General features: G+C 50.2%; 1 protein-coding gene across 16 annotated transcripts in view; it reads right to left on the minus strand.

Moving 5' to 3' along the window:
• Nucleotides 1–9,742: 9,742 nt before the first annotated feature.
• KCNJ16 (potassium inwardly rectifying channel subfamily J member 16) overlaps nucleotides 9,743–15,350 on the minus strand; it is a 35,534-nt gene continuing 29,926 nt past the window's right edge. For all 16 annotated transcript variants that reach the window (XM_056505933.1, XM_056505924.1, XM_056505934.1 and 13 more), the window contains one exon: nucleotides 9,743–13,186. In XM_056505933.1, the coding sequence (XP_056361908.1) occupies nucleotides 11,866–13,131 (1,266 nt within the window). In that variant the 5' untranslated portion in view covers nucleotides 13,132–13,186 and the 3' untranslated portion in view covers nucleotides 9,743–11,865. The remainder of the gene's footprint in view (nucleotides 13,187–15,350) is intronic.

Raw genomic sequence — 15,350 nt, forward strand, 5'->3', positions numbered from 1 at the left:
CTCCAGAAATGCAGGAAATGTGAAGGACATCTGGCATTGTTTGTGGCACAGCAATAATCTGTATTTTTCCTTCTCAAGCCATCAGTCAGCTGAGACACTTTGTGCTCAAAGACAGCAGTGGGGAGGTGTTTTCAGATTAGTGAAAGGAATTTTGAGATTAATGAGAAGAATTGTCAGATTAATGAGAAGAATTGTCAGATTAATAAGGAGGAATTGTCAGATTAATGAAAAGGAATTTTCAGATTAATGAGAAGAATTGTCAGATTAATTAAAAGGAATTTTCAGATTAATGAGAAGAATTGTCAGATTAATAAGGAGGAATTGGCAGATTAATAAAGAGGAATTAGTGTGAGTGATCAAAGTGACCAGGCAATGACATCTGCCTAAAGCTGAGATTTTCCTGTTGATCTCCCATTCTTTGGATATCTCCAGGGAAAGGGAGTCAATGGTTAATAAAACCTGCCAGAGTGGTGAGAACGTGCTCAGGGAGCTGCCATGGGGATGTTGACAATTGCTGGAAGGAAAAGGGTTAAGAGCCAGCAGCCCACACACAAGTGTGGGGCTGCACTTCCATTCTGTGCCAGCTCCAGCTGCTCAGTGCCAGCTTTCCCAAACCAGGATGGGCTCCAGCTTTTAAATCCTCTGGTTGTGGATCTTGTGAGCAGGAGGTTCTCAGGGACATCCACTGGGTTTTTTAGTGGTTCTATGCTGTGGGAAAAGCCATAAAATCCCAGAATCTGGGTTGAAAGGGATTTTAGACTCATCCCATCCCATCCTTGCCATGGCAGGGACACCTCCCACTGTGCCAGGCTGCTCCAAACCCAAAACCTGGCCTGGGACACTCCAGGGATGCAGGGAAATTCTGGAAAAATTCCATCCCAGCCCCTCCCCACCCTCACAGGGAATGATTTTCCCCCAAAACCTGGCCTGGGACACTCCAGGGATGCAGGGAAATTCTGGAAAAATTCCATCCCAGCCCCTCCCCACCCTCACAGGGAATGATTTTCCCCCAAAACCTGGCCTGGGACACTCCAGGGATGCAGGGAAATTCTGGAAAAATTCCATCTCAGCCCCTCCCCACCCTCACAGGGAATGATTTTCCCCCAAAACCTGGCCTGGGACACTCCAGGGATGCAGGGAAATTCTGGAAAAATTCCATCCCAGCCCCTCCCCACCCTCGCAGGGAATGGTTTTTCCCCAGTTTCCCATCCATCCCTGCCCTCTGTCAGTTCTGTACCATTCCCTGGGTCCTGTCCCTCCATCCCTGGTCCAAAGCCTCTCTCCATCTCTCCTGGCAGCTCCTTCAGCGAGGTCACCACGAAGCTTTGCTTCTCCAGGCTGAACAACCCCAAACCTCCCAAATTTTCCAACCCCAGTTCTTCTCCTTTAGGAGAAAAGGCAAAGAGAATTGGGATTGTTCAGCCGAGTCAAGTCACCTGCTCGCTCCAAAGCACCTCGTGGTGCTCAGACAAATTCCAAACTTCCCCTGCAGAGCCCAGGAGGCTCAGAGAGAGGGGCTGGGCTGTGTTTTCCTAATTGCACCAGGCAGGGATAAAGCAGAGACCTGAGGGTGCCACCATGGGCAGAGACGTGGAAAACTTCCAATGGGAAAGGGAGTGGCAAGAAAGAACAAGGACTCGGTTGTGACAGAAAGAGCTGGAAAGTTTCTGTCTTTTCTCAGCAAAATTATTGCAGATCTGCTGCTTGTTCTGCATCTCTCCTCCTGCTTGTGTTCACACCTGGGGCAGCCTCACCCTCCCAGGTGGCTCCTGAGAGGGGAGGGGATGGTGTGGGGTGTGGGACAGGGTGGGAGCTGCCCCAGCTGTGCCCTGCTCTCCCTGCACTGTGCTGCTGCATTTCTGCTGCTGGCCACTCTCATTTATTACCTATCAGGGGATCCTCCAGTGAAAACTGCATTTATAAACCTGAAAGCATCTGATTTCTGCTAACACCACTCTCTCCTCTCTTTCTCACACTTTTTATTCCAGCAGATTAGCTGAGATCAAATGTCCTCAGTGTTTTCTATCACTTTGTACCAGAGCCTCAGAATTCGCCTGGGGCCTGTGGCCACAACATAAATGACAATATCAGAGTTTATTTTCCCTCCTGGAAAGCAAATAAACTGTGCTAAAAACAGAGGGTTAGATCACTGGCCATTGTGGAAGGAAAACCACAGCAGAAAACAAGCTGGAGTTTCCTGAGGAGCCAGCACTGGGGTTTTCACATCCAGTGGGAACTTCCATCCCCATCAGAGGGCACTGGGGAGCTTTGGGTGCTTTGTGCTGGATTTTACCCACCAATAAAATTGGATTTCTCTACCAGCTGCAGCAAGGATGGTCCTGGAGATGCTGGAGAGCTGCTGGGGAGCAGTCCCAGCTTTTTTGGGAGCCTGAAGCCCTTCCAGAGCCTTCACAGCATCTTTTCCCCCCTTTTTTGCCAAGGAGATGCTGGCCAGGACACCCAGAGCTCAGCTGGAGCTCAGCCCTCCCCAGAACCCCTGCAGGGCTGGGAAAGAGGAGGACAAATTCAATCAGCTGGCACCTCTCAGAACGTGCCTCCAAACTCCAACTGACCAGATGAGTGCAACCAAACCCAGCTCAAAAGTGTTGCTTAAACTTCCTGAGATTGTTTTGGGCTGATTACTTGGACCAGCCCTCCAAGGCCCACCCGTTAAAGCACCTCTGCCACTTGAAAAATCTGTCGTCAGAGGGGAAATTATCCTCAGCAAGTAACTGCCACAGCTTCCTTTCCCTGCTATCACCATCCAGTGCTGCTTGTTTGCTTTTCTGGTGCCATTTCTGTGCCTCCAGGCCCAGCTCTGCCCCTCACTGACGCACAGGGGAAGGATTCCCCACCCACCCCAGGCCATCCTGAGCTGGAATTTGGGCAACACTGGATGTCCTGTGCCCTGGCCCAGCCTGCTCTGGGTGCCAGGAGGGGAAGGATGGTGGCAGGAGGAGATTCTGTCCCAGTTTGTACTGGGAAATTCTGCACCTCAGCATGAGCCATGAGTTTCTTTGTAATCTCCCTAATTCTTCAGCAGTTGGCTTTGATCCCCTGGTAATATTTGAGCTGATGCCCAAACCCTATTAAACAACCTTGTGACAGGGACTGCAGGGGGAAAGGTTGTGCTTTTTCCCATCAGCTGTTGAGCAATCTGCATGGAAAGCTGATCAGTGTCAGAGCTGGTGACATCCAGACCTGGTGACATCGTGGTGCTGTGGTGACATCACAGCTCCCTGGGTCCCCACAGGGCTGGGACTGCTCCCCACAGGTGGGGTGGGAGCTGCAGGAGCATCCTGGGTCCCTTCCCTGGGCCCCTTCCCTGGGTCCCTTCCCTGGGTCCTTCCTTCAATCCCTTCCCTGGATCCCTTCCCTGAATTCCTTCCCTGGATCCATTCCCTGAATCCCTTCTCTGAATCCCTTCCCTGGGTCCTTCCCTGGTTCCTTTCCCTGGATCACTTCCCTGGATCCCTTCTATGAATTCTTTCCCTGAGTCCCTTCCCTGGATCCTTTCCCTGAATCCCTTCCTTGGATCCCTCCCTAAATCCATTCTCTGAATCCCTTCCCTGAGTCCCTTCCCTGGTTCCTTTCCCTGAAATCCTCCCCTGGATCCCTTCTCTGGGTTCCTTCCCTGAATCGTTTCCCTGGATCCCTCCCTGGATCCCTTCCCTGAATCCCTCCTCTGGATCCCTCCCCTGGATCGCTTCCCTGGGTCCTTCCCTGGATCCCTTCCCTGTATCATTTCTCTGGATCCTTTCCCTGAATCCCTTCCCTGGGTCCTTCCCTGGATCCCTTCCCTGGTTCCCTTCCCTGATCCTTTCCCTAAATCCCCTCCCCTGTATCACTCCTCTGGATCCCTTCTCTGGGTCCCTTCCCTGGTTCCTTTCTCTGAAACCCTCCCCTGGTTCCATTCCCTGTTTCCCTTCCCTGGATCCCTCCCCTGCCTCCCTCTGGGCTGGCACCCAACATTTTGGGCAGGTGTCCAGAATCCCACCACAGCTCTGTGGCTCTGAAGAAGCCAAGGCTGATCCAAGCAGTTCCCATCCCTCCCCAGAGGCCTCAGAGCACAAACCTCTGTTCAGAGCTGAGCTTTGATAGAGATTTCACTTTAATCCCAGCACATTTTGGGGGCCAAATGCCTCCTGAGGTCACCTGTGCCAGGCAGAGGGGACAGCCAGCACCCAGGCTGGGACTGTCTTGGTGTGACAAAGGGCAGGGGTCACATGTAGGGACAGTCAGAGGCACAGGGGGAGACAAAAAGGGACAGAGAATGAGCAGGGGCTGGTCACAGCAGCTGTGACAGTGCTGGAAGGTGCTTGTGCTCTCTGCCACCAGGGGTGACATCAAAACCTGTGCAGAGCAGCCTGGGGCAGGGAACAACGGGCTGGCTTTGTTCCAATCAATGCCATGCCAATCAACTCTGACTCTTTTTGTTAAAAAAAAAACAAACAAAAACAAAACCCCAAACCAAAACCAAAAACCCAACCTACAAATCCATCCTCCAGCTTTCCAGAATCCAGAGCTCAGCTTTCCTTCACCCCCACCTGTGCTGCTGCTCCAGGGTGGGTGCTCAGGGCAGGATTTCACACTGGAGGCTGCACAGAGCTCTTTGCTCTGCATTATTCACACTCCCCCAGCCCTGGCAAATTGCTGAGCCTCTGACCATACTCAGCTGTAATTTTTTCAAGCTGAAGAAGTGTCTGTTCTGAATCTCCATGTGAAATGGCAATTGACTTTGAGACTTTTTGGAAGGCCCAGAAAGGAGTGAAAGGCTTCCAAGCATCTCTGTGCTGTTTGGTGTCTGGAAGTGGCTCCTCTCACAGGGGAGCAAAGAGAAGAAGCAGATCTGGGAGAGTAATTTAATCTGCACCAGGTAATTTACTGAGAGGCAGCACCTCAGCCCTCCATGCTTTGGGTTCCCAGCACAAAACACCCTTGACCTCGCTCTCCTCTTCCTCAGCTGTGCTTCAGATAACTGTGGGATGGAGAAACCTCCCCAAGGAGCAAATCCACGAGCCCAAGCTGTGATTTCCCCTGCTCAAACCAGGCCCAGGAGGCTGGGGCAGTGGATCCTCCCTTTATGTGCAGAGGCTGTTCCAGGGCTTTCATCAGCTCAGGTACAATTAGCACTGTGGTAATTACCCCAACACAGGGCTGGGGAAGGTGAAGGTGTTTCAGAGGGGTGAAACTGGAGCTGGAATTGGCAGGGATCAGCCCCTTTATCACTGTGAGGAAAGGGATGGGAGCTGCTCCAGCACCAGTCCACGTGTGCAGACAGACAAATTCACAAATGGCACTGCCCTGCTGGAGCTGCTCACCTCAGATCCTGAGGACTGCTGTCACCAGGGCTTTTCCAAACCATTTTTGGTCCAGAGCAAAGGATTTCTGTGGGTTTTGGACTTCTGTACTAGCAGGTCTGCTGGAGGAAATGCCTCGTGGCTGGGGCTGTGTGGGATTTTTAAGAACCACATCTCTCTGCTTTACCTGTCTCCAAAAACAAGGATAAAATGGGAGGAAAGACAAAAACCACCTTCTAACAGAGTGGAAAAAGCGACCACTGGAGAGAAGTTTAATCAGTGCAGTGAGTAATTGCAGGAACTGCCATCAAACACTTCCCAAATTTCACTTCCCTCTTCACACCCTGCCACAGGTCACTCTGGAAAGCCTCCCATGGAACTGGTGGGGTCACAATTGCTTCCCATGAGTAAGGGCAGGGAATGCTTCCCCTTGGAGACACTCCCTGGGCTCCTCCTGACTTCCACTCGGAGATCTGAAAGCGTTGATGCAGAATTCCCATTTTTCCTTCCCCGCCTGCCCCATCAAGGCCAAAACTCCTGCTGGAGACGCCCACTGCAGTGAGCTCCAGTGCAGAGCAGGGACCGGGGAGGCTCTGGGGCATCCTCCCCTGTGCTGCTGCTCTGCACCACGGTCACACAGAGGCCACCAGCTCCTTTTGGCAGACCGCAAATAGTCCCTCCCCCATGGGGCAGGGCTGGAGACACCCTGCGATCAGAGCTGGGGAAGCACGGGGAGAGAAAGCACTGCCCAGTAGTCGCAGCAGAGCAGCTGCCTGACACTTGTGGAGCTTCCTAGAGCCCGGAGAAAGGATGTGGAGGAGGAGGAGGAGGAGGAGGAGGAGGATGACACCGAGGGCTCAGCAGATGTTCCACTGGAGCTGCTCCCGTGCGTGAGAGAACGCACGAAGCCGCTCGGCGGAAAATGTGCATCCAGGAGTGGACATGGCACTGGGGATGAGATAATTATTAAGGCATTTCTATTCTGGAGCTTTTCTGCGTGGAGTTTTACACAATAATAAATGTCAGCGTTGCCTTTCCACACGCACACACGTTCCCTGGCCCAAACAAACAGGCGGCTCTGGGTCACTGATATGTCGCCGAGTCTGTCCCTTTGGCCACAAATAGCTCATTGCCCTATTTGAAAGGTTCCTGGTGGAGTGCAGCCAGGTTTGCCCGGCTATATTTACCTAAGCTGGCGAATCGGGCCAGCTCCCTCCCGGCTCTGCTGCTATATATAAAGGGGAAGGATACAAAATAAACCAGCGAGCACCGCATCGATTTGATAACAAAATGTGTTCTGCGCTGATTGGGGGCGCTGAATCTGAGGGCTGTGCCCGCACTTCCTGCGGATAGTCAGGGAATAATACTGGGAATACTGGGAATACTGGGAATTCACTGGCAGCAGGTTGTCTGGTTACAGCCCCGCTTTTTTGGGGGTGACACTTCGGGACGGGTGGGGGCTGCAGGAGCCGAGAGGAGGGGCGGCCGGGAGCGGCGTGTCCTCGGGCCGCTGTCGCCGCTGTCGCCACTGTCGCCGCTGTCGCCGCTGTCGCCGCTGATGCTCCGGTGACCGCTCGGCGCCCGCCGCAGTTCCGGGCGCTGCCGCCAGGTGGCGGCCGAGGGAGCGGGATCGGGACGGGATTGATCGGGATCGGGATCGGATTAGATTGATCCGGATGGGATTGAAGTGATCGGGATTGGGATGGGATTGATCGGGATCGGATTAGATTGATCCGGATGGGATTGAAGTGATCGGGATTGGGATGGGATTGATCGGGATCGGGATCGGATTAGATTGATCCGGATGGGATTGAAGTGATCGGGATTGGGATGGGATTGATCGGGATGGGATTGATCGGGATCGGGATGGGATTGATCGGGATCGGGATGGGATTAGATTGATCCGGATGGGATTGAAATGATTGGGATTGGGATGGGATTGATCGGGATTGATCGAGATCGGGGTGGGATTGATCACGATTGGATTGATCAGGATGGGATCGGGATGGGGATCAGGATTGGATTGATTGCTATTGGATTGATGAGGATCGGATTTATCAGGATCGGGATCAGATTGATTGGGATTGGATTGATTGGAATTGGATTGATTTGGATCAAGATCAGGATCGGGATCGGGGTCAGAATCGGATTGATCAGGATCAGATTGATCAGGATTGGGATTGGGATCAGAATCAGGACAGGGATCAGGATCAGGATCGGGACAGGGATTGGGACAGGATTGATCAGGATCAGGACAGGGATGGGGATGGGGACGGGCATCGGGATCAGACTGATTGTGATCGGGACAGGGATCAGGACTGGATCGATCAGGATTAGAATCAGGATCAGAATCAGGATCAGAATTAGGACCGGGCTGGGACTGGGATCAGGGCTGGGATCAGGACTGGGATCAGGATTAGAATCAGAACTGAGATTGGGGTTGACTTTAAAGGGTGATCACAAAAAACAGGAAGAGTGACTTGTTACGTGGGGTGACAGTGACAGGAGAAGGGGCAATGATTTTAAACTGAAGGAGGGGAATTGAGATATTTGGGAGAAATCCCAAAATCCCATCAGATGTGTCTGCCCCACCCTGGGAGTGTCCAAGGCCAGGCTGGAGCAGGTCTGGGAAGGTGTCCCTGCCCACGGGGGCCCTCCCATCACAAACCATCCCAGGATCCCATTCCTGGCTGGGAAATTCTTGTGCACTTTTGACAGTGCAAGGTGACTTTGTGTTGCTTGGCCTAAAGAAAATACTGAGAGGTGTCGAGTTTAGGGTTCCAAACCCTCCTGGCTTCCCAGGGAGCAGCAGGAGCCCAGACCAGACCTGCCCAGCCTCACCCTGCCCTTGCTCATCCCCAGCAGCTCCTCAGCCTCAGGACTGACCTCACAAAACCTGTGAATCCTGGAAGCAGCTCCTGCACTGGTTTAAACCCCATGAAAACACAAGTTTCAGCCCAAATGAAAACTTCCAACTTCTTGTTTCAGCCTGGTTCTGTCACACTTCCCCTTCCCTGCCTGGAAGTGACTCTGTTGTCAGATTTCTTCTTCTTCTTCCTCCTTCTCCCTGCTCTGGGCCTCTCCTGCCCCACAGACACCAACTCCTTCTGTTTGCAGGTTCCCAGCTCCAACCAGCAAAGTTTTAAGAGATAAAATAAACTTACAAACCATTTTTTCCCTCCTGCACAACATTTCTGATGGCCTGAGGGGTACCTGTTATTTCCTGAAGTGAGCTCAGACCTCCTGCACAGCGTGTGAGAAACAAGGGATAAACAAGGGGATAAGATCCTGTCCCACATCTGAAACCCAACTTCACAAGAACTATGCACTAAATGACACATGATAACGGGGAAGGAGATGCCAGCTGCCCTAATGAATGGTGGTGAGCAAGGCTGGAAAAATAAATTATATAATAATCTCTTATTATATCCCCTTTGACATAAATTAATCTTGACCTGGAACAACGGTGCTGCTTTCCAAGGGAAAATAACCAGGGTGAAGTTTTAATCATGAGTCAGGAGGCCAGTGCAGGGTGGTTTGTGTTTGCTCTTTGTTGTTTAGAATTTTGCTTCAGCTGGTAAATTTTGTGGAAAAGTCAGGGCCGGGGTGAGCAACTTTCACACAGAAATTCGAATTCCTGCCTCTCAGTGGGGAGGAGCTGCTGAAGCTCAGCTCCAGGAATTGGCTTTTGGCAGCCCCAAGGAGATGTGCAAGGCTCTGGAAGAGCAGGAAGGTCCTGTTGTTTCACCATGGAACTGCCCAAAATACACCCAAAATTCCCCTTGGGCTGGTGGGAATTTTCCTCCAATGAACTGGGAATGACTGGAGGCCCAGCTGTGTGTTCCTGCTGGGGGATGCACGTGCTGCTGCTTTGGTTGGGTTCTGGGAGCCTTTTTTGCTTCCTTATTGCTCAGCCCCACAGTGGGGATGGAAAAAAAATCCCTGGGAATCCTCACTGAGAAAGAGCAGATGGGGGAGGAAGAGTCACCCTCTCATTTATCCTATTTGTTTATCCTATTTATCATATTTATTCTATTTTTCCATTGTCCAGTGTCCTGCAGGAACCTTTCCTGGGGAGGAAGGATTAAGGCTCTACCCAGAACACAGTCAGGGCCCACCTAAATATAAATATAATTAATATAAATATTAAATGTATAATATCTTCTCTCTTCCTGCAGAGAAGAAGGATCCAGGGAGAGCTCAGAGCCCCTTCCAGGACCTGGAGAGCTGGAGAGGGATTGGGGATAAGGGATGGAGGGACAGGACACAGGGCACTGCCAGAGGGCAGGGAAGGATGAGGAATTAGGAAGGAATTATTATTATTATGAAGGTGGTGAGGTCCTGGCACAGGTTACCCAGAGAAACTGGATATGGAAGCTTCAAACTTGTAGCTGAAGAGAAGAAAAGCCCAATGTGCTCTCACAAGGTGTGTGGCAGAGGAATGTTCTTTATTCTGATGCCTTTATTCATAAAAAAAATTACAGAAGGACTGCATGCTTTGCTATTCACCATTATTATACATAGTGCTTGTACTGGGATAAATGAAATTAAAGTAGCAAACAGAAAATAAACAAAAAAAAAACAGGCTGGTTGAGAGCAGTGGTTCCCCAGCATCCTGTCTCCAGGACAGGCTGGGGTCAGAAGCTGCAGATCAAAACAGAATAAAATATAAAGTAGCTTTTTATGAATTAACCTGCCCAGGAGAGGAGTTTCTTCCTGAAGGAAGAAGTGGAAGGGTTAATTCCCATGTCTGGAAGGTGATATTCTATTTTATTCAATCCCAATGGGGTTTTTTTTCCAACACCACAGAAATATTGAGACCCTTCCACATTTTCCTACATTTTCCTACATTCCTTTCCATTTTTTTTTCTAGACTCTTTCCCCCATGTCTGCCAGTGTTTAAATCCAGGATACAAGAAGATGGTTTTTACTGCACTTATAAGTGGTTGCTCCTGATGAATCAGCACATAAAACAATCTAATTAATGAGTTTTGGAATAAGTAACACCCTCCAGGCTTCAGTTTTATCTAAAGGGATCATGAGTATCCAGAGACAAGTGCTAGCAAAAGAGAAATACATTAAAATAATCCAGCAATCCTACTACTACTACTATATGGAGTAAATTGCAGGGAAGAAAAAAAAAAAAAACCAACACTCAGCAGGCTATTTTTTTCTTCATTAAACGTGATGAGCTCATAAAAACCCAATTAATTAGTCAGAATGATGTGAATGACTCGTCAGACCTAATTTTAGCAGCCTAAAGTTAGCCAGCATTTCCACAGCAGTCGTTTCATCCTCTTCAGCAATAAAAGGAGAGGGATGAACATTTCCAGGATCAACTCAGCTCCCTAAAATCCTGAGGAAGGTGGGGTGAGCTCCCTGTGGGGACAGAGGAGCTCCAGAAGTCACAGAGAGCAGGCAAACACTGAATTTATTCGCTGCTAAGGCCGGGTGAGATCAACCCCCCCAGACTCCCAGAGGATTATTTTGTGTTTGCAGGATAATTAAACACAGTGCAAATGAACTGCAATCATCAGGGGCAAAAAGCACGATGAGGCATTGCTCACAGAATAATTACAGAGACGTGCAGAGCTCGGAGCTGCCGCGTCACAGACACCTTCAGAGCGTCAATGTTTCCCTTTTTTTTCCTTTTTTTGTTGGATTTCTCTGTGAAGGATCGTTTTTACGCAGCCATCTGAGACAGGCATTTTTCATTTTGATAAAATCACCCTGTTTGTTCTCCAGATTGATCTTTGTCTTTGCAAGGAAGCGCAAGGCGCTAAAAAGAAAAGCGAAATGAAATGAAAGAGGATTTGATATAAAATATTGCACAGCTCACACCAGACATGATCTCCTCAAGGCTCAACCTGATTTTGCTGATTTAAAACCGGAGGTGTTGTTTTGATTTTTTTTTTTTTTTTTTTATTTTTAACCTCCTGCATCCCTCCAGCTGCTGAGGGAGTGGCACCTCAGGGAATGGCTCATGATTAGGGGATGGAAGCTCTGCAGGATCCCACTGTGGATCCCACAGGATGCTGGGCAGGCTGTGAACAGGTGTCCAAAGCCACCCAGGGTCAGTTATTCCTTTGTCTTATGAAGAACAGCTCCATGGATTCCCCAGAGGAGCTCTGGGATGAGGAACCATTTGTTGGGACTGGGAGGGACTGGGAATGGGCTTTCCAAACCAGTGGGGCAGCTTTGAACCCCTCCCCAGAGGGCACAGGGCACGGTTTGTGTGCCCAGCCGAGGTCATTCTGCGTCCCTGGGCACTGCCAGCCCTGGTCCCTGCAGGGGAAGGAAGGTCACACAGGGTTTGCTCAAGGGCAGGGGCTCTTGGGGCATCCCAGGTGGAAGCTGCAGCCTTGTGCCCACAGCAGGGTGTGACATTGTGTGACATTGTGTGATGTGTGTGACAGTGTGTGACAGTGTGTGACAGTGTGTGACAGGGTGGGCACGCTGTCAGCAAGGTCTGGGACATAAACAGTGCTGCACACGGGTTCATTGTTTGTATTCGAGGAGCTGCGAGGGGAGAATTTGCTGGGAGGGGTTTCAGCGGCAGGAAAAGTCAGATCTGGGACTCTATGGAGATCCTGCTCAAGGTCACAGCTGCCCTCCTGTAGGACACCTCTTCGGGAGCCTGGCTGGCAGCTCTCACCGGCTCCTCAGCATCCTCACGACTGGTGACCAGGGCAACAGCGCTGAAGGACTTTTGGCTGGGCTTGATTTCCAGGGCTGCCTTCTCCTGGGGCTCCCGGCGCTGCCCGGCGCGGCTCCAGTCCTGCTCCTTGCTGTCCAGCTGCATGGCGCTGCAGTGCGGCGCGTACACCTCCGTGGTCTCCTCAAACTGCAGGCAGTCCACCTTGTAGTGCTTCTTCTTGACGTGCAGCACGTCGTTGAACCTGTGGCCCCACAGGATCTCCCCGGGCACGTAGGAGCTCCGCGACTGGTGGGACGTGCCGGTGGAGTCGCCCGTGTAGACGAACGTCACCAGGATCTCGAAGCTGTCCTTGGCCAGAGCTCTGCGGTCCAGGCCGTACAAGGGGCTGTCGCCGTCGATCTCGTGCACCACGGTGACGGGCGTGACCAGGATGATGTGGTCGTTGAGCAGCTTGAGGTCGCGGTACTCCATGGCCGTCCTGCCCTCCCCGTCGCGGCGGTAGCGCAGCAGCTGCGCGCGCACCGAGCCCTCCACCATGTGGTTGGGCCGGAAGTCGCCGATGCGCCACATCAGGCAGAACTTGCCGTCCCTCAGCCCCACCACGGCGTGGTAGCTGAAGCGGATGGTCTGGGCCCTCTTCCTGGCCGTGGCCATCTTGGCCAAGGCCGCGCCGATGATGAAGGTGTCGATGACGCAGCTGAGCACCGACTGCAGGATGACGGCGAGGATGGCCAGCGAGCACTCCTCGGTGACGCAGCGGGAGCCGTAGCCGATGGTGGTCTGCGTCTCCAGCGAGAACAGGAAGGCTCCCGTGAAGCTGTGCACGTTGGCCACGCAGGGGGTCAGCTCCTGGCCGCCCAACACGTCGCCGTGCTGCACGGCGATCAGCCAGAACGCCAGGCCGAACAGCAGCCACGACAGCACGTAGGACAGCGAGAAGATCACAAACATGTGGCGCCACTTGATGTCCACCAGCGTGGTGAAGATGTCCGCCACGTAGCTCTCCCACTCGCCGAAGATGTGCTTGAAGTAGACGTTGCAGCTGCCGTCCTTGTGCAGAAACCTCCTCTGCAGCCTTTGCACCTCCTTGCCCGGGCTCTCCCCGTAACCGGCCGTGTTTCCCTGGATATTGACGGGCCTGTAGCAGCCGCTCTGGTCGCCCATCTTCCTCATCTCTGCCTCAGCTCACACAAGGGCCCACGAGTTGTTTTCTTGGTTCATTGGAAATCTGTGAGATAAAGGAGAAAGCCGGTTTTTATATGATTTTCCAAATCCCGTTTACTCCGTGCCCATCACGGGTCATTTTTGGAAGGGTACAGGCTGTGACATCCATTGCACAGCTCTGCTCAAAACCAGGCCTGGAAACAGGAGACAGCAACAGATTCAACCAGATGGGAACGTCCTTATCAACCCTAAAATTTGGTTTGTAGATTAAAAGAGAAATCAAAACCTTTCTGGTGACCCTGTTGTGAGTAACTCCTTTAATGATCCCATGAAACAACATTAAAAGCAGTCACATATGGCACAAACCACCTAAATTTGGCCAAATATTAGAGGTAATTAATGCTTTTTGCAATTTTCCTCCATTAGAAAAAAAAAAACAAACAAACAAACAAAAAAACCCCCACCTTATTTAGAGCTAAAACTTCAGTCACATGGGCAGGGAAATTCAGAGCTGGTGTGTTTTAACAAAAAAATGTATCAAACACAGGGTTATCCATCATTATTTATGTTCCAGCATTGCCCAGAAAAACCTGCTCTTGTGAACTTAACTGAGCTGGTGCTACAGAGACATGTTTGTTCAATTTGGAGAAAATTATTTACATTTCAAATAAAAAAAAAGAAACCTCTCTGAGGTCCTGGGAAGCCTCTGAAATCCTTCCTTAAAGCAAACAAAAAAAATATCCGGCTGCCAAAAATATTTAAATCTTGATTAATGAGTTTGAAACAAACATGGAGGGTGTTAATGGAAGTTGTGGGTGACACAAATTTAGGAAGTGATGTGGATGAGGAGATTCCTCTGTCAGAGCAGAGAAAAACTGAGCTGTGCCAGTCCTGGGCCATATTTAGTGACCAAGAACAAGAATTATGTCAGAAATTGAGACCTCATCACCTGGAATCCAATAAAAACCACATCATTAAAAAAGTCAAATCCTTGTCCTGCAGGTCTCATTGCACGACATCCCAACCCTTAACACAAAAACCAATCAGAAGTGATGGGGACACAGCAGAAAAATTCCAATTTTTTGCTAATTTCATGCTTCTAACTGATATTTCTAAAAGGAAAAAAAACCCCCACCATTAATAATTTTGTGGGAAACCTGTCATTATTATTCCAGAAACTGCAAGTTTTTGATGGAAGAATTACAAGCTCTTTTCCCATTTTCAAGCTGGTTTCAGAGTTTGGATGTAGGTTTTCAGTGGAGCCAAGAAATCCATGGAAAATGAATTTAAGGAAAGAGAATTTCAGAAAAAGCAACTTTCCTGGGGGAATTCTTTTCCTCAGGTCTTCGCTCCCTTTGCCTGAGCAGAAATGACTGCACACACTTCCAGGCAGAGGAGTGTAAAATATATTGGATGGACTGGATTAACAGCCCAAGAGCTCTCCCCTCATCCCAGGAACAATGACAAGCATGCAGAGACATTCATCCAAAAACACTTAAAAGCCAAACATAGTTTCCATTTCTTTTTTTTTTTCCTCTTTTTTTTTTTTTTTTTTTTTTTTTTCCAGTCCAGAAATGAATGTGACATATGGTGTCGTAGCCTCAGAATGTGGCCTTCATTAAAAAACACAACATTAATGTTTCCAAAAATACTTCTTGGAATAGGGGCTTTGGAAACATTCATAGGACTTGCTTTACTCAGAGTTTTAAACAAACACTGCAGCCTGGTCGATTGAAGATGCTTGACCCAACATTTTCAAAGTCGTGCTTAACAACAAACAAAAACTGGAAATTGTTAAGAGTTGGGGGTTTTTTGGGGTGTTTTTTTAAGGATCTTCTAATGTGAGGTGTGAAAATAGAGTGAGCTGTAATCAGGAGCCGATTTGTTCTTAAATAAAAACATTTGTGGGGTTTTGTGTTGAGGGGCAGCTCCAATCTCTGCTCTGTGGCAGGGACAGGAATCAGGGAATGCTGGAGCCAGACCAGGGGAGGTTTTGTTGGATTTTAGGGAAAGTTTCTTCCTCCACAGGGTGCTGGGGTTCCCCAGGGAATGGGCACAGCCCCAAGAGCTCCAGGAGTGTTTGGGCAGCACTGCCAGGGATGCCCAGGCTGGGATTTTGGGGTGTCAGGGCCAGCAGCTGGCCTGGATGATCCTTCATCCCTCCCAACCCAATATGCCATAATTCTGCTGATTATTGATTACTGATTGTTGGCTTCAAACCAGAACTC

The sequence above is a fragment of the Oenanthe melanoleuca genome, chromosome 18 (assembly GCF_029582105.1).
Source record: "Oenanthe melanoleuca isolate GR-GAL-2019-014 chromosome 18, OMel1.0, whole genome shotgun sequence".
NCBI classification, from domain to species: domain Eukaryota; kingdom Metazoa; phylum Chordata; class Aves; order Passeriformes; family Muscicapidae; genus Oenanthe; species Oenanthe melanoleuca.